General features: G+C 34.8%; 1 protein-coding gene across 3 annotated transcripts in view; it reads left to right on the top strand.

Annotated features, from left to right (window-relative positions):
• Positions 1 to 26092, top strand: part of LOC149070596 (potassium channel subfamily K member 2-like) — a 56576-nt gene that overhangs the window by 14685 nt on the left and 15799 nt on the right. Inside the window, exons 2-3 of one of the 3 annotated variants that reach the window (XM_089248986.1) lie at positions 7051 to 9087; positions 12499 to 22530. The exons of 1 other annotated variant lie outside the window; for it this stretch is intronic. In XM_089248986.1, coding sequence (XP_089105112.1) covers positions 7146 to 9071 — 1926 coding nt within the window. In that variant the 5' untranslated portion in view covers positions 7051 to 7145 and the 3' untranslated portion in view covers positions 9072 to 9087; positions 12499 to 22530. Of the gene's footprint in view, positions 1 to 7050; positions 9088 to 12498; positions 22531 to 24694; positions 24850 to 26092 lie in introns of those variants that run through there. One more of the 3 variants, XM_089248988.1, reaches the window with a different exon arrangement.

Genomic DNA, 26092 nt, shown 5'->3' with positions numbered 1-26092 from the left:
TGGGGGCCCCCAGATTGGCTTTATCTCGGGCTTTCGCTGTTGCAAATTCTAAAATGTTAAATAACAGAAAAAAAATGAGATTCATCCAGGCTCCCAAAATGAAACGGTCCTCTGACTCGGAGCTTGTCATACATCCCCCTGTGAGTGCCATGGCAAATGTTCATTTGTATTCATTTTACCAACGAATAAATTCCAGCCCCCCCCCCCTCAGTTACCCGTGACCGAATTCGCAAATTTTATGGGGTCCCCAGACTGGATATATCTTGGGCTTCCGCTATCGCAAATTTTTCAATGTTAAAGCAGCAAGAAAACAACGAGATCCATCAAAGGAGGGCCCTGGAAATCAAACCTTTTAACTTCCCCATTAAGGTATACGTGCAATCCCCCGGATACCCCGACCCTGTGTGTTGGGAGCACTGGTGTTATATGTATATTATACCTCTCGACATGCCCCCCCCCCCACACAAGGGCAGGGCTGACAGGGGCCGGAACGATTCTTATCACTTTTTGATTTTTCACACTATAAATTAACCATAGAGGGCCCCTGAAAAGCTGGTTTGGGGGCTCGCCATCTATTCCAGTCTAGGCGCCCTACTGTAGGATGTGGGAACCTCTCCGTAAATGCACGTAACTTGGTTCCGATGGGTTAAATGGGTCCCGAATATGCTAGAGTTAAATGAATACTTGACCTAAAATCGTAACCGATTTCCCAACCTCAAAACTCATACATGGAGTTCATGTTCTTTGCCTGCCCCCTTCCCTGGAAAACGTTGAAATGACGTTCCTGGAAAAATCTCCACAAATTTTCGTTGAAATTCTAAGAACATGTTCAGTATTGAGTAGAAAATTAGTGTCGACCAGCAATTCTCAACCTTTTTTCTGAGTCACGGAGCCCTTTTTAGTATATAATTTCTACGACGGAGCCCCGTACGCTACGTTTTTGTTTTTTTTTCATTTGGTCATAAAATTTACTGGTTCATTTTCTTTCATCGAGTGAACGCGGAGCCCCCCCTCAACCAGTGCACGTGGAGCACTGGTTGAGAACCGCTGGTATAGACAGTACATAGATAGTTTTCTTTGTAAAAGATTTTTGATGTCTTTGTGGGGAAGAAATGATTTTTCCGCCCCAGCGACTGCATAATGATTTATAGTGGTATATAACTTATGATCTTTTAGTGGTTTTCCAGATTCCGACAAAAATTTGCCACCCTTTACATTTTGCAGCCCAGGGCAAAGGCGTGGGCATGAAAAACATTGAGAGGGCTGAAAGTTGCCAATCGTTCCGTGGTGAGCCTCGAGCCCATATGTAGAAGGGTGCAGTGCCCCGCATTATTTATTCATTAATTGGGAAGGGGGTTCTCAGCCCCCTAACACAAAATTTATTGGGGGGTTGAAATAGCCCCCCCCCCCCCCGCCATGTTCTGGTGCCTATGTCCCATGGCAGTACGTTTGTTATTAAAAACTATTCAGGGACAATTGAAAAGATGAAATTTAAGGGATGGAATTTGCGCCCCTTCTGATACTACGCCCGGGAAACCACACCCCCTCCCGCTCCCTTCCTAGTTGCAGCACTGTTCGTTCGTCAGAAGGAAGTCCTGTTGCACATAGTGTAGTTTTCCATGCAAAAAGCGCAATGGGATGGGCGAAAATTTGCGAAATATCTATGCTATCTCGTAGTCCCAGTAAGATTTTGAAAAATATTCACGTCTAAAAAAATGACGGGGTAATTAATCCGTAAAATGCTACCACAACAATCGTCAAACTTTTAAATTAGGATAGATTGGGTTAAGCACAATCGAAAAGAAGAGAGAGCGCCAAAAGTGGAAAAAAATCCGAAGCACTCCCTCCAAACCAAATGGGTGGTGATGATGATGATGATCCCCCCTCAGAAGTTCTCTTTTTTTTCCAAGAGAGTGAGGAGAAAAAAAAAGGGGAGAAAACTGACCAATCCCCAAATAGCGTCTGATTCTACCTCGCGATGAAAACAAACCGGCTTGAAAGAATCGCGTACCTCTTGAGCCGCCTCTTTCTCCTCCTTGTCTCGCTGCCCGAGTATGTGAGGCGCAGAACAAAACAGTACATTTGTTTTCGCCGCTATTTCGTACCTCTCCGCTCACATCCCCAGTATGTGTTCGGCCTTAGAGTTGGGACTAGGCAAATAAGTCATACTAAGTGATTCTCATTAAGATTTCCCGTTTAAAGTGTTTTCCTGCTTAAAACCATCATATATTTTTTTTATGACGATTTTATGAAAAACATCACAAGCAGGATCTACTGTAATGTAAGTTAGACGCACACGTTTATGTATTTACTTATAAATCAATCAAAATGAATTCTCTTCTGATTGATTTTCGATTTCTTTGAAAAAAATCTTAGCTCTTTCAATATGATGTCTTCTGATTAAATTCGAAGCAAATGAGATTCTCTCTCTCAGTACACACTATATCAGACACTCATCTTCTGATTTTCTATTCATATAAATCCTTTCGAAGCGATTTCCTGGTGGAATGATTTTCTTTTTCCTCCCTGATGGTCCACCACTCTGATCTATCGCTATTTAACTGCCACATATTTTCACACCTGAATATGGGAGCTATCGGGCCCGTAGCTAGAAATTTTGTTTGTGGGGGGGACAAAAACGGTCGAAGAATAGATTTGGCCATCATTTCCCCCTTTTTTCAGTCATCTTCGCACATTTCGGGGGGGGGGGCGACCAGACCCTGCAAGTCCCTCCCCCTGCTACGATCTTGGGAGCTATGTTAGATATGGTTGGTGAAACTTAACAGTGCGCTTGTGTGTGTGTGCCCAGCATTTGACGTGTTTTGTCTTCAGTCGGTGGTGCCATCTATCTAGGGCCGCAGCTAAATACTTTCTCAAACGGGGCGAGCACGCATTTTGGCACCCCTGTGTACTGTAGAAGCAGCATTTGTAAAGGGTGAATTTGGCGCCCCCCTCTAGTCCAGAGGCCGGAGCACCAGACCCGCCTGCTCCCTTCCCCTAGTTGTGGCCCTGCATCTATCCTCCAAATTAGTAATGCGTGGATTTGAAATTTAATGTATACATATTTGTCTTGTAGTTCTGTGTGATCGTTGTTGCAACCCCAGAGCTGTTTTTCAAAGGAATAGTCAACTCAAAATTAACCTTAGAAAATCGTATTTTTAGCCGATTACCACTGCGCAATCACGGGCTCCAAACCCGGATTTTCATCGAAGGGAAAATGGGGGGGGGGGGGCAGATCAAAAATTAAGAATATTTTTTGTAATGTTAATTTAAAATTTTTTTTAGTTTTATTGATCCACAACTTCTGTGGAAGAAATCCTTGTACTCCGCCAAAAGCCGATTCTGCGTACTTCCCCCCCCCCCCTGATTTTCGCGATGCGAAATGGTGACTACTACCACATAGGCAAAACTGGATATTCAAGGTAGTTTTTAGATTTTTTTTTGTAACGATCTCGGGAAATGTTGAACACGCGTTCCAAATCCTTTACGACATTTCAAAAAAAATGCGCATTGGCAATCTTGTAGGAATAAGGCAAATTTACGCCGTGTAGACGCTGTCTTTGAATGCCGGCAGATACCCGCGAAAGTACCGTAATTTTCGGTATGTAACCGGAGGGGAGAAAATCCGCAGGGAAATAAAAACTCCGAAATTTGAAAATTCGGTACATGGCCCCTCATTCACGGAAGCAATTAGAAATCCGTCATCTAATCCTCAACTCGCGTGCACATTAATACAATACAGTTACCTCAATGTGTGTGTACAGTACAGTATACAAAGTAGTAAAACCACTTTTTTAAGGTCGCGCAATCATGATAGACGGAAAAAAGAAAGGGGGGGGGGGAAAGAGTTGGAGAGAGGTTTTCTTCTCTCTACTTTTTTCTTGGAACTAGGAAAGAATGCGAGGACGCCGCGTGAGCCAAATTTTTATGCGTCCTTTTCCGAAATTCCGGGTATTTGACGCTCTATAGCGCGTCATTGGCATCTCTGGTCTTAGTAAGCACTGAGAGTGTCAAGTTAAAGAAGGGTTGTCGTAACGTAGTGAGGGGCAAACTACATCCCACTTGGAGATTCTATCTGGCCCGCCATAGAATCAGTGGTACTTCACTCTTAAGCTTAAAAATTCCAATTATGAATCTGTGTCTGGCTGACCAATTTTTTTTCTCCTTTAGTTTTTTGGCCCACTCGTAAAAAAAGTTTTCCAGTCACTGTCTTAACTGATGAAGGAATCGTTGTTTCTAATAAAAAAAACTTAGGAATATGTAGGTGTACAGCTTATACATGGGTCATTCCCAAAAAAGTGTTCATTCCATTTTTTTGAAATGAAAAGTTCAATGTTGAATTTAAAAAGTGAAATTGATCTAAAATTATAGCCAATGACGTGAAGTTTAATATTTTATAAATATTTTCCACTTTTATTTTGCAATAATATTTTATTTTTTGGATTTTATGACAGTCATGGATTTTGTCCACTCTGTTAAACAAATATGGCTGTAAAAAATAAATATCACTATTTCTGCTCTTTTTATGTCTTAAAATAAGCTTATTTCTTACATATATATGCTGAAAAGAAGCAGTTTTAAAAAAAATTGACTTTTTTTCCTGTCATTTTGACGATGGTTTTTTATGATTTTTTCGAAATAGCACATAGAAAAGTTCATTTTTTACATATGTTTAGCTACTCAAAATCAAAACTTATTTCTGACAGACAATGGGTTGGTAATTTATAATTTAATATTTTAGTTTGAAGTATTCCTAAAATTTTTTGGCCGTGAACTGCAATAATGCTTCCCGTAACAGAGTAGACACCCAGGGCCGTCTTAAGAGTATCATGGGCCCTCGGGCCAAGTGATTTTCATGAGGCCCTACATGGCGAATTCTCAAAAAATTAAACTACTTCTCATTTTTCTGAGGTCCCTCTTCACTTGAGGCCCCCTTGCTGTGCCCGAGTGGGCCCATGCTTTAAGACTGCACTGTGAGCACTATTGTAACAGAGTGGACATAATTGCAACAGTGTGCACAGAAATGTTTAACTGAGAGAAAGATATCTCAAATATTCTAAATAGGCTATGCAAATAGACTTTTATTTTCTCAAAAATAATATACAAAATGTGATAGATGACCCAGAGACTCTCCTCTATCTTTCAATCTTTGAAAAACTCCACCCCATGAGAACATTCAAAAACACGCACCCCATCCCTCATAGTTTGAATTTTGGTCTGATAAAATGTTTAAAATCTGGTCAAAGTGGACACTGGACTTGTATATTATATTATCAGGATGATTTTTCTTTAACGTCAAAATATTTGTTAAAATTGAATGGTAATTTGATGTTGGTATAAAACTCACATTCACGCCTTTCACATTAGTGATTCATAGTAGACTAGGGGTGAGGCAATTGGGCCTGGAAACAAAAATAATAAAGGAAAATAATGGTTCTGTCCCATAAAATGCAGAATATATTGTCAAATAACAACCTTTACTCATACTAAAATGCCCCTTATGCCAGACATCTCCCTAGATCTGTGCCTGGCAGTGATTTTGACGATCTGTATTACTTTTGTATTTAACTGAAAAATGTTTAAAGGGTTAAAACCCTTTAAAACGGTGAATGTTTTAAAGGGTTCAAAAGGAATAAATAACTTATTAAATTTAACTTTAAACCTCTTAACTATAAAAACATTGCTTTAAATCATAGTCTCCAATCTGTTGCTTTTCTTGAGCTTTTGGAATATGTAACAGAGGGAACACACGTAACAGTGGACAAATTAGCCTAAATTATTATTTTTTCATTATAAATTTAAATGATTGATGAAAACTTTCATTATATTTCAAAGCATATCTCCATGTACTATCACTTGATGCTGATATATATGAAAAAAATAATTATTTATGATAATGACTTAACAGATTGGACATCCATCAGACAAAAATCTGGTACTAAAGACAAAACGTTAATATTAAGTGGTTTGCAAAAGTTAAATCCAAAATTTTTGATCAAGCATTAAAAGTGAACCTTTCAATGAGCTCAAACGTGTTATCAGATTTAACCTGTTGCAAAAATATATTTCTCAAATGACCGTAACAGAGTGGACATTTTAAAATGGGAAAAATTTCAGGATACTAACACAAAAATAGTTTTTCCTAAGAAAAACATTTTTTTTTTCAAAGTTTTATTGTCAGCTTTGTTTAGCTATGGCACATTCATAAAGTGTGATTTGAAGTGTTTTAAAAGAAATTCCAGATCTGTCTCTTTGTTTGATACTTTTTGAAGCTAGGACAGCCAGATTTTTAGGTTTTGTTACAATGATTTTTTATAAAAATTAGATAATATCTGAAACAAATTAAGGAATGTCACATGAAAGAGAATTAAATAAAGAACTGGAAAAAAATGACTACCAGTGTGAAATTTTGTACTACTCTGAAATTTTGTAAAAAAAATTATAAAGTCTCGTAAATAGTTCGTACACTTTTTTGGGAATGACCCACATATGGTATATCTAGATTAATTCCTGGTCACAATTACAGAATGGGTGATTTTTAGTAAAAAATAGAAAGAGGGAATAAATGTTTCAGTAGGAAGAAAGATTTAAAAGACTAAAATGTGATAAATGATTGGATATTTTCTAAATGGCTCTCTCATCTATCTCCCCCCCCCCCACCCCTTTCAACTTATTATGAACATTTTCACTTCCGTCATCCATTTCTGCTTTCTCATGCTTTTAAAAATATATATATCGTCACCTTTCATGCCAGAAGCATGAGTTTGCAAATTTCCAAAATGTGGGAAATGACATCTGAATGTTTATTCTACCTATGTTATTCTATGAGTGTCATTTCCCTGAAATGCTTTGTAACATGCGTTTCAACAGGTGTTAAAAATTCTTGTTTCTGATAGCAGAATAATGAATCCAACCAGCTTATAAACACAAAAAGTGAAAATTTGCACATTCATGTTTCTGGAATGATGAGGGATAGTATATTCTATCTGCACATTTGCATATTTAAATTGTGTATTTGTGGTCAAAAATAAAAATTTTCTTTCACCATAGGTAAATTCCATCATCATGTTGTGTGTAGAGAGTCCATCATCATGGTCATTAAGTTTAGTGAAAGTTAAATTTCCATAGTTGATGCCACAAATAAAATGACAGATCTTCATTCAAATTCAATGGCAACAGTGAAACGAACAAGTTATCCCTCTAAACAAATTCCAGCTGGTCCAGCACCGTTGGCATCTTTTGAAGATTTACCATCTGATGAGCTGGAAAGTCCAGAAGATCTTGAGCCTCTAAAAGATGATGAAAACATAAACAAAGTGAATGGCAATGCAAAAACCAAAGAAAGTTCGACATTGTTATCTTCAAGTACCCTAGATAGCTTGACCATTTCTGCTCAATCAACCCCTCAAGTCGATAAGGATTTTGATTCAAATTTCACACTCACTCCTGTTGAAAGTAAAACTCTTCCATCCTCAGGTTTTCGAACGGGATCCCTGTCCTCCCTCAATAAGGAAGATACCTCATTAGTCAGAGAGAAGAAAGGCTCAGCTTCATCTCTAGATAATTATGAAAATATTGATGTTGAGTACAGCCAACGTAAAAGCTCGTGGACTGACATCTTTCGTAGTCACAATCCAACTGTAAGAAGTATTTCTGAACAAGGACCTAGTGATGATAGCAGAGGAAAAAACACATTAAAATTGAAAAGTGAGCCCTCAAAAGAAGAAGAAACTCACGAGTCAAAACCGAAAGAAAGAGGTAAATTTCTGTCGCTCTTCAAAGTTGGTAAAAAGGGAAATAAGCCAACTGAAAGTTCAATTCCTGTTACGAACACACCAAAAGAGGAGAAGAATGCTGTAGACATAATAAAGAGTGAACCACCACCAACCAAACTTTATTGCGAAGATGGCAAAGAGAATGAACAACCAAAAAGCGAAGACCCTCCTATCATTATGCAGATACAGAATGATTTAGACAAAACAAATAACATTTCAGAGAAGCCAAACAAATCCTCCGGTGAAATTAAAATCACGAGAAAGAACTTCAACATTTCCGAGAAAGACTGCAACATTTTTTCTTCCCAGGTAGATGAAATTTGTGAAAAGACCTTGAATAAGTGTGAGACAATACTGAAGAACCTTGAAGATGACCATGAATCTTCTGAATGCGAGTTATCATTTGATTTGAAAATAGAAGTTGAACAAAAAAAAGATGAAGAGGAAGAAGAAATTGACTTTGAGGCGGAAAAATTACTGCCTCAAGACTCTTCAGAAATCGATGATGATTCAACTTGTGAACTCCATCCCATTCCAATTTTTCCTTCCCAAATGGCAAGGGTTTCTCGACCAAAAACAAGGACAGATATAACAACTATCCCAGTGGAAAGGCCTCGTAGCACAACGCCAATAAATGCAGCCCCACTTGAAGCATACATACGTGCCGCGTCACCTTCTTCAGACAGAAAAGTTGAGAAGATTAAACTTTCCTTACCCGGTGAGCAGTTCATTGGCCATCTGAAAAGTCCAAAGAAAAATACTACGAAAAGTTGGAGCGACTTTTGTGAGGAGATTCTGCACAGTCCTAGAGCTCAGAAAAAAGATGACTTTGGTCGGCCGGAGGACATCTTTGCACCCGCAGGTGAATCCAAAGAAAACGAGTCGCCATGGAATAACAAATCTCCTAATCAGTGGGTAACATTTGAAACCAAGGCTGACGGTAGTGGCAAAGTATACTTTCCTGAAGAGGGCCTGAAGTCTGAAGGCGGTGAATCAACAACCATGGCTAATGTGTCATCAGTAAACCAAGAGAATAAATTCATAAAATGCACGTGTGAGTGCCATAATGATGGTTGTGACAATAAGTATATTAATAATTCAGCTCCACTGGATAGTTGTACTGCTGAAGATTCTCTCAAAATTGACGCGTTTTCTGGCAAGTGTCAGTGTGTTTGCCACAAGAAATATGTCCATTTGTGGAGCCCGAGTGATTTGGCTAATGAAAGCGATTTGTTTTGTGATACTAGAAGCTCTGAGTTGTTTTCTGATTTTGCACCTCTTTCAGATGCCAGTTAGGCATGATATTCCTAAGGTAAGCAAGTGAAAATTCTGCAGTATACCTAGCTCTTATTTATTATATTAAATTATGCGTCAATAATAAGAACATCACCCGATCAGCTGATTGTTGTACATAGTGAAATAGAGTCTGTGTGGGAAATTCAATTTAACGATAGTTGAAGTAAGGAATGAAACATTATTTGTTGATAAAAATCAATATAATTGTTCTATATGATATTGAATCAATACAGTCAAATCCCAGTATAGCATACTCCAATGGACTGAAGAAAACTCTTAGTTACAACAAAATTTTGCTATAAAGGAATTTCCAATTTTACAAATTTTAACATTCGTTAAAAAAATTTTGTAGCAAAATTTGATTCTAAGGAAAAAATTACTTATTTACGTTCTAGACAAGAATGAAGTTAAATTTCAAAAATAACTCAAAGCAACTTAACCCTTTAAGCGGCAATGACAAGATACCTTGCCTTGTGATGAAATCCTCTTATTTTAGCATTGACAAGCCCAGATATTTCTTAAAAAGTTGATTTCTCAATGAAACTCTTTTTCCTGCACTCCTTGGTTTGCACCTGCTGAAAATCAAAAGATAGCCTACTTCATTAAAAAAGATGTGACATTTTGAAGGAGGCTTTTGAGATTTCTAATTGCTGCTTAAAGGGTTAAATCAGTTAGAAATTGGGGTTTTTTTGGGTAAGTTTTACTTAACATATTTGAGGGAAATAATCCATAATTTTTTTTTCATAAAAATATTGTGGAAGCTAAGGAAGCAACAAAGTCTTCTAAAATATGTGTGTGCTCGAACGCATGCAATGCTTGAAACAAATGCTTGAAAGATTTCATATCCAAAAGCGCATGCAAATTCCAAAGTCTTTTCCAAAGTGGGCTGGCAACTACTACTACTTTACCAAACACCAACTCTGGCCATATCGCTATAGTGCAATTTACTGCCATTAGTGAGATGGGTTGGGAGTGAAGGCGCTGTCTATCGGTGGTCGCCTCGAGTTCGTTAGGGAAAATATCTTATCAATATCCTCCCTTGGGTTCGAACCTGGGACCCTGACAACAACCTTCACGATGGTAGACGAGCATCTTACCACCATGCCACTCGGGCACGGGCTGGCAACTGTCACATTTCAGGAATAAATGTCCTGAAACCATGTATGTTTTTTGAAAAAATATCTTGAAGTATGTCTTGTAAAGACAGCTACATCCACATCCTGAAAATTTGAGTCTGGTATTTTTTTTTCGATGGGGTCCTATAGCTGCTGTTTGAATTTGAAGTTCCAACTTAGTCAGATTTTTCAAAAATGTTGAAAGAGTAGAAGTAGATATGCCGTATTTTAATGCCACACTGTTTTTATTTACTCCAGCATGAACTTGAAAAAAAAAAATGAAATGATCTTAAGTTTTTTTTTTTAATTGAAGAAAACTGTTTCCGTTCGAGGTCACTCATTTTGAAATAGAATAAATATGAAACACTCCTAACACATAGCCACTGGCTTACCACAGGTGTTATTCTATTTTCACTTATTGTATCGGTTAAAATTTCTTGCAGCATTTCCACAAGCCATAAAAGAACAACCCTTCATACCCAACAATTCAGCAAGTTAACTCTCTGAAACCAATTTTACGGGATCATTTTTTTACTCTTTTGTTTATTTTCTGAAACTTGTTTTCTGAATTCGTTATAATAGATTTTTAATTTCTTAATATTGGAATTCACAATACATTGTTCCTATGTAAACTTATTTAAGGATTAGAAAAGTTTTCGTTACAATGCAATTTTTGCTATAACGGTATTCATTAAAACGGATTCGACAGTATATATACAATTACTTTTCTATTATAACTATATCACACATTTTTGACACCAAATTGGTGCATTTTGGCTTGTTTCTTTCTGCACACAGGGCCATCATTTCAACTTTTTCCGGGGGGGGGGGGGCCAAAGCACATGTACTCAATGTATGCATATGTGTATTTGTATATATATATACCATTTTTAGTGTATTTTCAAAAGCCAGATGGGCAACGGCTCCCCCTTCTGCCCCCCCCCCCCCGAAATGACAGGCCTGTTTCTGCATGCCTTTGGCATAATACTAAGGCTTGCATATAGCTACTTACTTTCACTATGACTGTTGACTTTGGGACTGACTCGGGATTGTTGACAAAGTCAACAGTCCCGAGAAACATAGCCCCGAGAAAATTCGCCACAACAAAAAAAAAGGTGGTACTCTTCATTCTGTAGAATGGATCAATTCTAAACGCACTATATGTCCGGGCTTGACAAATCAAACAATAATTTAGGTTTCAGCCAAATTTCTTAGGAGCCAAGCATGGGTTTTTTTACTATGAAAAACTGTCTTACCGAATGTATTTTTTCACTTTTCCAGGACTCTATCTATTCCGATTGCTGGAAGAGATTATTATCAAAATTTCGAGATAAACTCGGAAATGTATATGTTTCCTTCACATATAGAAAATTTTAAGTGTGTCAATACTGATTTTGTAGTCGCTATGGCAGTGTGGTACCTGGGATTTGTCAAGCCCTGCTATATGTGGTGGATAATTATCCTAGAGCTATGAGCAGGGAAAAGTAGCATTTAAATACGATTTGAAAAAATATATATATGAAGAAGGTTGAAACCCAGTTTAACAAATAGAATAAAACAGTTTTTATTCATTAAATTGAGGCCTAACTGATTGGAGCACACACAGAAAAAGTAAAATTTACAAAAGACAATTATGAGTTATCAAACATTGACAATTATGTCAATGTTTGCCAAATCAGGGAAAAAAAATTCTATCTGCCAGGACAGTTTTTTAGAACTTGTGTGTTTTTTCCCTGAGAAAAACGGGTTAAAAAATAATATTTTGACTTTTTTTCCAGGATATAGGGAACCCCTCTGAGTATAATGTTGACAGATATGTTGATTATAAAGGCCAAAAACTTTCTGTTGTCTCCAGACTCCAATTTAATTACCACACATAGAAAATTCTGGTTGACCTGGTAGCTAGGATTTGTCATGCCCTAGCTTAAGTATTTACTTACATTGGGCTGTAAAAATGTAGAGAGTTGCAAAAATATGTTGGGACTTCAAAAAAAAGTTAAATTGAGGAATTCTTCAAATCTCTCTCTCTGGGTTCTATGTATCAAGATCCACTACAAGGCTTGGAGACGTGAAAAATATTGAAAAAAGAATAATGGGTTACATTGCAAAGAATTTATGAATGATAGGCCTGATGTCTTAACAACTCATAAATATTATTGATTCACAAAATGATGAAAATAGTAATGCTATTATGAAATAATAATCATAAAAATTGTATATCTGCATTTACAAATAAATTTTTTTTTTTTTTTTTGCTGTAGGTTTTGCTTTGATTTTATGTAACTTCACTCATTTTTTTCAAACTTTTTCAGTTCATTTCACGCATCCTTCCATCCTTGTACATTGGCTATTTGCAAGATGAAAACCCAGAATTATTTATTCATATTCTCCATTGAATATAATTATTCTGCTTCCTAAATAAGAAATAAGATGAAAGTATTTTGCTGATTGGGTGATAAACAGTTTCATGAAACATTACAACGTTAAAGGATTATGTAACCTATATGGAGTTGATTGCGGGGAAGTGACTTTTCTTTTGTGGTGTGTAATAAATATTTTTCATCATTGATGTCGATTCCTGTGGTAATGCCTTGTAATTCTTTTTTTTTTGCTCAAGACAGATATGTATGCCGAAGTGTCGTAGCAAGTCCAGCTTTCTCTTTCTTTACTCTTTCAGTGTTGTAAATATAGTTTTTGCATTTCTTAATTTGTTCTTGACTGTGCATTCAAACTGTTTTGCCCTAGTATATTCATTTCAATATTTTTTGTCTTTAAAGAAGAAATTGTACTCATATGTATAAAAGACACGTACACTGAAATATTTTAAATAAATTTCTTTTCTTTATAACTTTAGTTATTTTTTTTATTCACTTATGAGAAATTTGTATGTATAAATCACATTTATTGATGTGTAATGATATTGTAAATTTTTTGTAATGTTTATGTCAAAAAGAAAAGAAAAATTGGGACAGTTCAGTTCCACATTTTTTTTTTTTTTTTTTTTTTTTGTGTTTTTCAATAAGCTGCCTTGAAAAAACAGTTTTTCAGTTTTTGTAACTTTGAAAATAAATAGTGAAATTAAAGAAACGTCCAAATTATAAAAGCAATTAGTTTAAGAGGCTGAGAAAACTACCTGCTGCTTCTGTGGTGACTAAACATGACATACAAATGCATAAAATTGTTTATTTGCAATTATTGAATAGAATTTGTGATTGAAAGTGACAACATTAATAGAACTAGTTTGTAAGCTGTCTATCAACAAATTAGCAAACGAAATGAAAAACGAAAAGCATGTTGACCCACAAACTAGAACTATTTCCTCCCATTCCAATTAATTTTTTTTTGTCAGTAAACAGTTTTTGTCACACTCGGCAATTTTTTTTTCTTGCATAAAGCGTCTCACATCTGATAACAATATCAGAAAGCTATGTAACTAGTTACAATTATTGTGATTAATATATTTATTTGCTCTAGAGCAAGTTTCTTAACCAGGGGTCCTTGAAGAGGTTTCATATCTGTATTGAAGATCATTTTGCCAAAGGGTCTGTGTGTTGAATACAAAAGGTTAAGAACCTCTTACAGGAGAAGTGTGCTTATTTTAACTAAATTGTGACGTACCAATGTATCTCTATCAATTAAGAATAAAGTGTATTCTTTGAAACATTATTTTAGTCATACTGGTCACTTAACATCAGTAGTAGACTTAAATTAATATCTTTTGAGCATTTATTATTTATAAATACTTTAGATCTTTGATTAATAAGTGTATGAGTTAAACGTAAGTTCATATATATCACGCATTTCTCTCAATTGAGCTGATGTAACATTAAATCATAATAGTCCCTATGCCAAATTTTTTTCAGGCCCACAGACCAAGATTTTTAGCTGTCCTAGTCTATTGACTTATTTAGAGCAAAGCATGACAAATTGCAAAAAGATCCAGGTGCCAGAACATTTTTTTTAGAACAAAATATATAGGGTGGTCTGAGGGGGCAGCACATGGTGTTGAACTTGAAAGATTTCTAAACGCTTACATATGTTCACTTGTTGCTTATTTCAAGAAATACAACACAAATGAAAATACTAGTCTTGCTAATACTTGACTGGCAACTGAAATTTAGAACATGATTTTGATTGTGACTGGAAATGGCTGAATCAAATCTTATGTGGAAAATGTGTTTTGGTAAGAAGATTGAAAAAAATAAATATTAATATTTTAAACATATATAGTAGAGTCTTAAATCCGAGCCCGAAAAGTTTGAGTTTTCGGATAATCAAAGGCATTGAAATTTTTTTCATTTCCTTCTTACGACTTTCCTTTTTTTCTCCCAGGAACCCAACTTTACTTTTTTTTTCTAGAATACTACGTAGTACGTACATTTTTAACAGTAATTTCATTTTTAACGGGACTAGGCAGCTCTATAATTTGTAACATGGTTTAATAAAAGATTACTCCAATCTTGAATGGACATAGACCATTTTAAGTTTCTGGGAGTCGCTGAGAAAGAGGAGCAAGTTTGACTATTTTCTTCATAATGGTAGATAATGGTATTGGCCTTTAACTACTTGCATAGAATCATTGGGAAGACAGTTGGAAGCGATCAATGTCGTAAGTGTTGTTCACTGTCAATCCCATCCCCCAACTTTTCTCAATCACTCACCTTTGCATCCTTTTTCACATTTTTCATTTTTTGAAACACAGAAACACAATGTATGGCATCTATATCTTATTCAAGAATTAAAATACAGTGAGTATGCTAGTACTGCTTTTGCTTGTCTTTTTTAAAGTAAAACCAACATTTAAAGCATTTTTTGTTTTTTGTGTAATTCAAGATTTTCAATAATGTGAGTTGGCCTCTGTCCTGTTCACCTCGGATTATTGAGACTCTACTATAAACAGCTTTTTTTTGCATGTCCACAGAATATTTGGTTAAATAGGGAAATAGCACAGATCTTATCTGACTTTTTTTTTTAGTCAGTCATTAAGTCAGACCCTTGTGTTTTGAACTTATTCATCAAGTCCAGCATTTCTTGACTTGCAGTCAGACTTGAAAATATGATTGTAATTAAATTAAAATTATTAAACTGTGTGTCACAATTATTAGTAATATTTCTCACAAAGCAAGGCTAGACAAATCTCAAATTTTACTTGCTTCTCTCACATGTTGCTGGTGCATCCTAATAAAAACGTATTAATTTTTTTTTTAAAACACGAGATCTAGATGCTGTTAGGGTATTTTTAATTGAAACACTCAATGCATCAGCACAGCAATCTGATTAGAGTGGATTTTTTCAATCAGCTCAAATGATTGATTGAGGGCAAAATATACAATTTGCCTTGATTTTAATGTTATCCATAAACAGATAAGATTTTGCTTAGGGAAGTTGAATAATTTAAATTTGAATTTATTTCAGTTCCCTCAATTTGGTGAGTTTTATAAATCTTGAACATGTAAAATTTCAGCAGCTTTCAAAAAATAACAAGGAATCAGCTTTTTCCAGATAAAAAAGTATTATATATAGCTGTATTTTGTACTGAAATGACACTAAAAGGTGTATTTTTTAATCATTTGATAATTTTTTGTCATATCACTGTCATTTTCTGCCCACGAGGGCAGAATCAGGACCGGGACCTACATTTTATTGCTGATTCCGGCTTGTTTTTTATAATTGTCAAGGGGTTGGTGCTCTAACCCCTCGATGGGGGACGCCTTGTGGTAGAAATTTTTTCCTGCAATCTTGTCGCCGTTTTTATTGTACCCTGTGTCAGGAAATTTTTCTGACAAGGACGAACCAGGTATCGAAGTTACAACACCTCTAAACATCCTTCGGTACTTTATGTAAGCATCTTATCGAACTGGGCTATCGTGCCCTGTACTTTTTAAAATACCAAAGAAAAATTAGAAGAGAAAATAAAGTACATTGGGTTTTTGCAGTTTTTTTGTTGTACCCCTGTGTCAGAAAATTTTTCTGGCAAGGACGAATCGGGCATCGAAGTTACAGCACCTCTAAACATCCTTCGGTACTTTAGCTGAGCATCTTAACGACCTGGGCTATCGTGCCCCTGTACTTTTTAAAATACCAAAAAAAAAAAAAAAAAAAAAAATTGAAGAGAAAATAGGTACACATTGTGTTTTTGACCATATATTTGCGACGAATATTCAAATATATACAGAACCATAGAGAGTTAATCCCTTGGCTGCGTAAATTAAGAATGAGAACCCCCCCCCCCCCCATATCACAAACAATTTTTAGCAGGCTATTAAGCTCGTCATCTATAGACAATGAGAACAGTTAAGGGTTAAAATACTTAATACATGTCTGAATCAGGCAACAGATTTTTCCAGCCCTGTCACACAGTTAAGGATATATTCATACTATATTGCATTCGTATGACCACATACTGGGGTCTATCAAATCATTTTTACAGTTACTGGGTTCTAAGGAAATTCTGAGACAATTTACTGGTCCTTGTGTTGAAAAAGGTTTAGAAATGCTGATAGGAGTTTTGAGCAATTTTTTTAAACCCTAGATAAATTAAATCGGTGTTACTCAATAACTCTAATCAACGAGGTAGTCTATTAGACAAATGTTTAGTTATCTAGGGTTAAAATGATCTACTTTTTACAACACACTGTATTGAAATTCAATCAAAATAGTCTGCAAAATTTTTCGCAGCATGCCTACTACTTTACCAAACACCAACTCTGACCATATCACTATATTGCAGTTTACTGCCATTAATGAGGTGGGTTTTAAATGAAGGCACTGTCTATTGGTGGTCGTCTCAATTTCGTTAGGGAAAATGTCTTATCTATATCCTCCATTTGATTCGAACCTGGGATCGTGACAGCAACTTTCACGGTGGTAGACGAGCATCTTACCACCACGCCACTCAGTTATATATTTTCTTGCAAAAAATAAATTGTCTATTGAGAAAGAATAACAGTATAATTTATAATTTTTGGAATTACTACCTTAGTCTTTCTTTGATAAGGGGACATATGTATCGCATGTATAATAAAATGTTATTGATTTTTTTAATAAAGATATGCAGTTTAAAACACAGTGTCATTTTGGTTTTTTTTTAATTTTATACTTATTTTATCAATAAGAGAGAAATGCCATATCATTGCTACTCTATCTGCATTTTCATTATTTAGATTAATTTATTTTTTTGTAAGCTATGTATGGTAGACAATGTACTAAAAACCAGTTTTTAAAATTATTAAATAACCATTATCCCTACTTGGGAAAGTGTCTGCTTTTTTTTTTAGAAATTAGCATTACAAAATATATGGGCTTGTCACAATACTAAATTAAGGTTCTTTTAAGGAGATAAGATATCTCATAAATGCTGCTTAAAGAGTGAAAAGGTTATTTAATTACCAGTTAATCCTTATCATGAAGTCTGGTGTTTATCGAATATGTTTATTTATTCTCAAATTGTATAAAAATTCCATGTATTTTGCTATTGTAAAATTCTATTCTATGATTATAAACTCTATTACCATATGCAAATTATGCTGAAACAGATTTTTCAATTATTAGCTTTTTTCCACTTCCCTGTGTAGGAGTTTCCAATCCTAAATCATCTTTACCATCCAATCAGCCAAAATATGAGCTTCCTCCATTCTTTATCATTGATTGAATCGGACAATGTCATATTAAACCTATACATGTCCTTGTGATATATAAATAAATAAATATAATATGCGAAAAATTGATATAAGCCTATTTTTGTACGCCTGTTGTTGGATTCATGAGTAATAACTAGTTGTCACACTTAGGAAAGGTTGTTTCCTCTCTTTTCAAAGTTTTCAGTGCTACTTTGTCTTTTTGTGCTGGTGTTGTTGCTGAACTTTCGAAAATGTTAAAATTGAAAGATTTCTTTTGAATTCAGTGGAGAGAAACATATGTAGTAGGAAAATGCTGGTATATCTCTTCGTGTTAATCATGCAGAAAATTTAACTGATTGCTAATCATGTTTGTCCAGTTTCAATTTTCTCATTCATAATATTTATGGTTTGAATTCCATGCAAATATTATTAATTATTCTTTGAATACAAAGATAAAAGTTGTATTCAACTGTTCTTTTTTTAATGGTGTAAAGATACGAAATCCATTAATGCATTTATGAACGTAGTAATAAACATGAATGCATTTTTTTTATGTAGTATGTAGTTTGATGAAGATTTGAGCATACATATACAACCACAGTAAATAGTTGAATTATCAGTTTTAAGTTATTTGCTTGATAGGTCACGTATAGGTCCCTCAAAATTCTAGCCGCCATTCACTACTGAAATTTGAAAGAAATAAAGCTACCAAATTACCTTTTATTAACATGTTTTTTGTTGTGAAAACTTGCTTGTATTTTAAAGCATGTGATGGAATTTTATTAGTTTGTGCTAGCGTTAAATCAATCTTTTCCACCTTTCACTTCCAACAATAATAGAATTTTAATTTGTTTTTTTAATGAAATAGTTCTAAATATACATGGTACATATTTTTAACAGTTCTCTCAATATTTCTTGTAAGTCAACACACGGAAAATTAATTTGTCTAATGGTTCCTAATGGAGAATATTAATTCAGCAATTATGTTTATGCATAGGTTGATTTTTTTTGGTAGTGGCAGCTATTTGTTTTCTAGATATTTTGCATTCATATAAGGTTCTAAGTTTTAAAGGCTTTGGATTTAACTACCAGTATTGCATGTAATGTGTTCCTAGCAATACAGAAGCGTTTGGATATCACTATGAACTACATATGTACCTCGTCCCTATTCCTCTGCAGAACTTCTAACGAATTGGTATATGTTGGAATGTGTGTGTATGTGTTGTGAATCCAATGTGAATCTTGTTTCTGTGCAATGCTTGTTATGTATAGTGCTACCATCTGCCATTAGTCTTTCTAACTATGACTGAACTGTAATGATTGAATAATTGTGCTCTCTGTTGCAAGACTTTTTAATGTGGAGATCGGTTTCAATATGCACCTAAAAGTTGGGAACCACAGAAAACCAACTTCAGCCAACCGCCACTGTAGCAATGGTGGGGTAGCCTTTGGATACCGTTGGCACTGTGCAACAACCCTGCATGTGACTCAGGTTCCAATCCTAATCTTCAGATGGGTGCGAAGATAACGATCTATTGCCTAATATATTTTTGTGTCCCTTTCCGAAGGCTCTTGCCCACCTTGTTACTGTTCTATAAGTAATGAAGGTGGCAATCCTTTTGGAGACAAGTCTGCATCCAAATTTGGAAGGCAGATGGCAGCACCAGGTCAACACACAACAAGTACTCTTGAGAGACAAACTTCAACACATACACACTCATTCAATATGTGCTCAATCGTTAGAAATTCCATATAGGAATATGGACAAGGTGCTTGTGTGGCTTAGTAGTAGTCCTTGGTGACACCGTTGTGCATTGCAACCTCTCGCATATCCTATTTTTAACCAGCGTCTGTGCTCTTGCTTCGAAAACAGTATGACAGTCTTCCGACTGGCTTGTCCATACTGCTTTGTTCCTGTTTTCACTGCAAGGTTCACTGAGGGGAGAATGAGTTCATTTGCTAGGGAGGGTAGGCATTTGACTTTCTTGTGGTATAAATGATGGTGGCCTTGCTCTGTTTCACGGCATTGCTACAGTACTGTTGCCACTATTAAAAATCAACTCATGTATATAGACAAATTAAAAATTACATGGGCTATATAAACATTAGCTCTGACAAAGGGGTTGACATAAAATTAATTGTAATCGAACACATTTTGTAACATTTTCGAATTCTATGAGGTATGGGATTATATTTTTATCATACTGTTATGATTTTTTTTACCATTTGCAAGTTACGCTCATTTCATGGCATATCCCCCCCCCCCATACTATACTTCCTCATAAATTTTTGTTGTTGATGCAATTGTATTTATATTTATCAATTTTTTAAAAAAATATGTATAATTGTGAATGTATGTACCACATATTTCCACATTTTTTTCATGTTCACTTGTTATTTGAATTTGAGTTATGGATAAAGAAAGCAGTTTACATTGTTTTTATATGTAGAAATAATTTGTGCCAGGGGTTTTCTAAAATAGCAGAGTGCTCCCACATTTAAGAAGCACGTGGAAGGCATGCGCAGATTTTGGAAATGCAAAGAGCTGCTACTGCTATAAATTTAAATACCCCTGATTTAGATTGTACACGTACCTATTTTATGTACACAAGTGCAAAGCATAAAATCCCAATAGAGTGGAACCTTGATTTGAGCGATTAATTCATTCCTGAAATTTTTCTTGCATCGTAAAGTTTTCCTGTAATATAAAAGAGATCCCAATTATTCTCATTTCAAACCCCCAAAATATTTTTATTTGAAAGTGAATTAGCAGGGTTCAGTAAAAACATTGTATTTTATGCATAATCGAAATAGTTTTTCTTGTAAGATGAATACGGTAGGCTGCACAGTGCAAACGAACAAGGCTGTCAATTTTAAGTTGTTCAAAACACCCATGTTGAATGAGTTTATTTTCTGTATTCTTCATGCTGATCACTTAAATATTTGCTTCCAGTTTAGTGCATTTTTGGCAAAAACTTGTCTCCTGTAGCTAGCAAAAGGAGACATTCATAGGTTGAGGTATATAACAAAGAACCCAGTGAATAAATATTATGAAAAACATTTTTTTCCCCCACTGTAAGATAGCTTATTTGAATAACTCTTAGAAATTCGTTAAAATAGCTTCAAGTTCTTTTAGTTGTGCCAAGTCATACCAGTTACATTGAGATACAAGTTTGTCAACATTTTTTTTGGTGTGAAGAACTTCAGTATGTTTCCAAATTATCTGTTAAAAGACAATATATCTGATTCAAGAACGTTCAAATCAATTGCACTTTGGTGGATTGCCTACTGTGAGGGTTGAGATAGATTTTTTGAAGAAATAATGAAATGGTAAAATTACGACCATTCCTTTGAATAAGTTTAGCGAAGCCTTATTAAGCCATCATTCACCTTATGGGACCAAAAAATGTTTTTCCTCTAATGAAGTGGCGTTGTTTGGCAATTTAATTTATCGCATTATCAGAATAATGTTCTCTCACTGTTATGGTCACAGAAAACAAAATTTAAAAAAATTTAAATGTGCAACAGTCACTTCTATATATTGCTAAGTTATCGCTCCCATCTCACCAATGGGTTTGTGCGCTAATCCTGCTTGTCTGCATCTAGTAGTGTGTCATTTATCATGTTATGAGCATTGTTCCAACTGCAGTCATGGGTTTTTTACTGTACTGATCACTTTGCAATGTATAAAAGTGAGTGTTGCCATTTGAATTTATTTGTCTAAATGCTCTTGCTTAACTCTAGAATATTAACTCCACGTCTCAGAAATGTAGACCTATGGGTAGCTAACATGCAGTTTTTATTAGCTTTTTTTATTAGTATTCTAGGATTAACCATAACCGCAAAAGCTAGGTTTTTGTTTCTCTTCTCAAGAGCATACTCTAATGTCATTCACATTCACTGATTTTTGTGGCCACTAGGGGGCTGATATATATTGGTATAGTTATTTTATGACCCCCATTGAAGTATAATTTGACAAATTTCAGTTATTATTTTTTTGTGTATGTACAACAATCAATGCTTACCATTACTTTTTAAGATTTTGTTGAAAATTCGTGACGCTCCTTTATTTGATTCACATCAGTGGCTCAGTAAGTCTCAAATTACTAACAGACATTTTTCAAGACATCAAGCATTCGCTTGAGTTTCTTACCAAGAAATTAACTACATTCAATAGTCATCAAGAAAACCCTGACATATTATTAATATACTCATATATGCTATATTTCTATCTCCCTGGTGTCGTTGTAGGTCTATCATGTTTATTCTCGTTATATTTGGTCAGAGTAATTTTTTTTTCTATTATATGTACATTTTTTCTATTTACTTTGATTTGTTTATCATTTACATCCAGTTATACGTATTGTTAGTATTTCAGTTTAGTTTTTTTCCTGAGTAATTCATGTTGTAATAAAATTTAATTGTTCTATATGATCATTTGGAATTTGTGTGTAATTGTTGCTGTTTTTTGTAATGTATTTTGGAACCTTCTTGACGGTGCGTTTATGTAAAGTATATTCATGTTTATCACATCTTGTCATACTAGTCTGCATTTGCTCTTTTTCGTCACCACTTTAGTGTTCTTGTTAAAACGATGTGAATGGTCAATTGCCATTCAATGTATTCTACTTAGTATTTAGCATTTTGTTATATATATATATATATATGTGGAACTATGTACTTTGTTGTGTTGTTTGTTGGCCAATAAAATTTTATGAAACTTTTTTTTAGTGTGAGGTTGATTTAAAAATTTTAAATTTTTGATAATAAAGAAGTGAACACCCATTTTTATGAACTCAAGTGAAAAATTAGTTGATAAAATCAAAATTTAGTATTTCTAAGGAGAGCCGTGGTTGGCAAAAGATTTAAAACCATTGCTGTATAGCATATCCTACGCTGAAACAACTGAAGCTAGGGTATATACCTCATATAATGCTGACAGACAGTGTATATCAGGAAGGAGTTTGTTTTCTAGATTAATTACGCAGGGCAACACATAATTTAGTGACTGTTGTTTAAACTGATTTTATGTGAATTTCATGGGCTGAAAGCAAATATGACATTAGTTTTTTTCCCATCAGCTCTTGTTTGTGAGATATTATAGTGTGTTATTTATGCTAACATATAAAATTAGACTTTAGAGTGTAAGTATAACCCGGAAACCGTTTACAAGTCAGAGTGTAAGTGTTAGATAAACAAAATTCCTTAAGAAATTTTGTAAAACATTTTGATTGAAAAAAAAAATGCACAGCAATGCTTCTGTAAATCTATGATAGCCTTATTTAAAATTAGAAATGAGAAGAATCACAAATAGAAACCAAAGAATATGTTATTCTGTTCTACTCTGAAAGCTTTTATTTGAAATTATTGAGCGAACTTTGTTTATACAGTCTCTTTGCTCTGCCATCATGAGTATCCGATTTGTCTCGTATCGGTCCTCCATTGTCTTTATGTCCTGGTGAAATCGTTCACCTTGGTTTTCGCTAGTATCGCCAACAATCTCAGGGAAACTGCTGTGCAAGTAATGAACAAATGAGATCCTTGCTTTTTGCTCTGAATCCATGAAATGAGGATTGTTTAAGAGCTTTCTGATTTTTGAGAGGACTATAAAAATTTTCATCTATAAATTTTTCTGTACTTATTCCAGGCATTTTTCGTTCCATGTATGCAAAGTAAGGCCTCTCCTGATCAAGAGCTTTCATGAACTTTTCATTAATCCTAACTTCATATGCAGTAGAGACAAGATGATTGTCTCATGATACTGAAGGTTCAAGAATGAAATTTCTCCAGCAGCCATGTGTAGGCCACTCTTTTCTTATCCAGTGATTTGGCTCTGCTATCCCATAGGCACAAGAAGCAAGGATATTTCGTGTAGTCTCCTTGCTGACCAAGGAGAAAGTTAACCATTTTTAAGTCCACACAAATTACTCATTGATATTCATGAAGGTTAATGTTCTTCATGACCTTGGGTACCTATGGTATCATATTCTTTCATTTTGGTTGAGTGAGCAATGGGTATTGCAGAGGCTAAATCAGGATATGTCCACATACTGCAACTATTTCGGTTTATGCCAGTAATATTCACGATAAAAAAATAACAGTCATCAAAAAGATTTATGGATTCCCTCCAAACCATTGAAACACCAAGTTTTAGACTCGTCCTCTTTCCATTGGTCCACTGTCTTAGATGTTAGGTACACACCATGTGTGTGTGGTCCAAATTTCATCTTGGTCGCACCTGGCATAACGCAAAGTACTCAAGGTTAGCTCTTTTAACTAAATCAGGAATAGCAGCTTTTCTGTTATATTTTTAGGGTGTACTCACCACATACGTAGGAAACTAAATCAGGATGATTAGCACAACTTCAACCAGACATCATTCTTTTCATCAACCTTTAAAACAAAGAACCACTTCCGGCACAACTCATTCGGTAGTGAATTGCCTATGTCAATAGATCAGAGTTGCGCTCGGTTTGAAAGAACCGAAGATAAGTTGTGTTATCTGTAAACACTTAAGTTATGTCAACGAATATGGCTTCATACAATCAGCTCATAGCAGTACAGAGAAGGAGGAAAAAAAATCAGGAACCAGTCCATATATATTTAAAAAACTCAACCACTACTCAATGAGCTGTGCAGTCAAATATTGCATAATGTAGCTACGCTGAAGCTCAAAAAAGGAGCTGATATAGACAGTGTCTTCATATTTGAAACCAGCATAATATTTTCTTTCTCTCACCAGGCAACTTTTCCTATGAATTTTCATGTTATCAAATATTTGTTGTGGCAAATTTTCTTTCATGACAAGACCTTGGTCAATATATTTTTTTAACAGTTGCGGCACGATTCCCAGAAGTATATTAATACAAGTCTTTTTTTTTAGGTACATATAGTGGATCCCACTTATAACGTTTTTCAAAAACAGCCGTGAAAAAAAATGTAAGCAGGAAAATGCTTTAAACATGAAATCTTGATGAGTATTAGTTGAAGTTGGGACCAAAAATAAGCTGCACTTAGCAGAAAACATTCTAAACAGGATCCAGTGTATGTATCACATGATTTAGTTTTTTTTATGGTCGTCTATATCCAATACATCAACAATTCTTCCCTAAATGTTTCAAAAAAAGTTCAGGACCAAAAGTTTCAGGTTTTAACTCATTCAACATTTAACAAATTGAATTAAAATTTAGGATTCAACTATGGAGTATGCAATTGATGCATGTGACATAATTTACCCTTTAATTGGCAAGCATTGAAAAATCCTGGGCAAGAATAATTGTGAGGGGGGGGGGGGTTATATTTAGCAAATGAAGTACCCTGAATGCTATTACATGACAAAAAAAAAATGTTTTGTCAATATTCAAAACATATAGGATGATGGATTTGAATAGTTTAAAAAAATGTCATTTATTGTGTGCCAACTTTTCTATGATTGATGAAGAATGCACAGCAATATGTTTCCTCCGTGCATAGTATTTCCCACCAAAATGTAAAAAAATCATTCTTGCTTGGCTTGTAAGAAATAAGAGATGCATGTATCTTCCAGCCATTCTTCTGGAGCCACAGGTCTACAAAAAAAATACTTAAAAATTGGTTTAGTTTTGGTGACTGATTTTCATATTATTTCAGTGCTGATTAATATGCTGCTGAAAAACCTACCACATAAGGTTTTTTTACAAAACGATTTCATATTATGGGTAAAATGACTCAAATCCAAATATTTTGGAATTTTTATTATTATTTTATCTCCTCATAAATACATACTTCACATTTATATCCTAGCTCTGTCATTATAATGATAGGTCCTAAAATCAATAAAATATATTCGGCAATGGTTTAATATATTCATAACACAAACAATTTCAATGTGATTTGTATACAATTGAAATTTGATTTTCATTCTCTCAGAAAGTAGAGCCAATGTAACAAAACCAATACCAGATTTGGAATCAGTACCCAAAATCATTCTAAAATCACTGAAATATCTTTGGACATGATTCACTATATTTGTTTATAGTGCACAGTATCAATGTGATTCGTACGCTGCTTATGGTATAACTATTAGAATATAATTTTCACTTTTCCTCAAAAAGTAGAACCAGTATGGCAAAACCAATGAGATTCAGAATCAGCGTCCCAAAATCATTCTAAAATCACTGAAATATCTTTTTGGAAATAACTTGCTATATTTTATTATAAGAACAGTTTTAATGTAGTTTATTTGCTGCCTATGAATTACTATCGAAATTTAATTTCCCTGTTATCTCAAAAACCAGAGGTGATGGAA

This window comes from Pholcus phalangioides, unplaced genomic scaffold (genome assembly GCF_987345545.1).
Source record: "Pholcus phalangioides strain wild (caught in Gottingen) unplaced genomic scaffold, Ppha-v1.0 ptg000021l_1, whole genome shotgun sequence".
Lineage (NCBI taxonomy): Eukaryota > Metazoa > Arthropoda > Arachnida > Araneae > Pholcidae > Pholcus > Pholcus phalangioides.
Note: the sequence above shows the minus strand (reverse complement) of the source record. Positions and strands in the feature narration are given on the sequence as shown.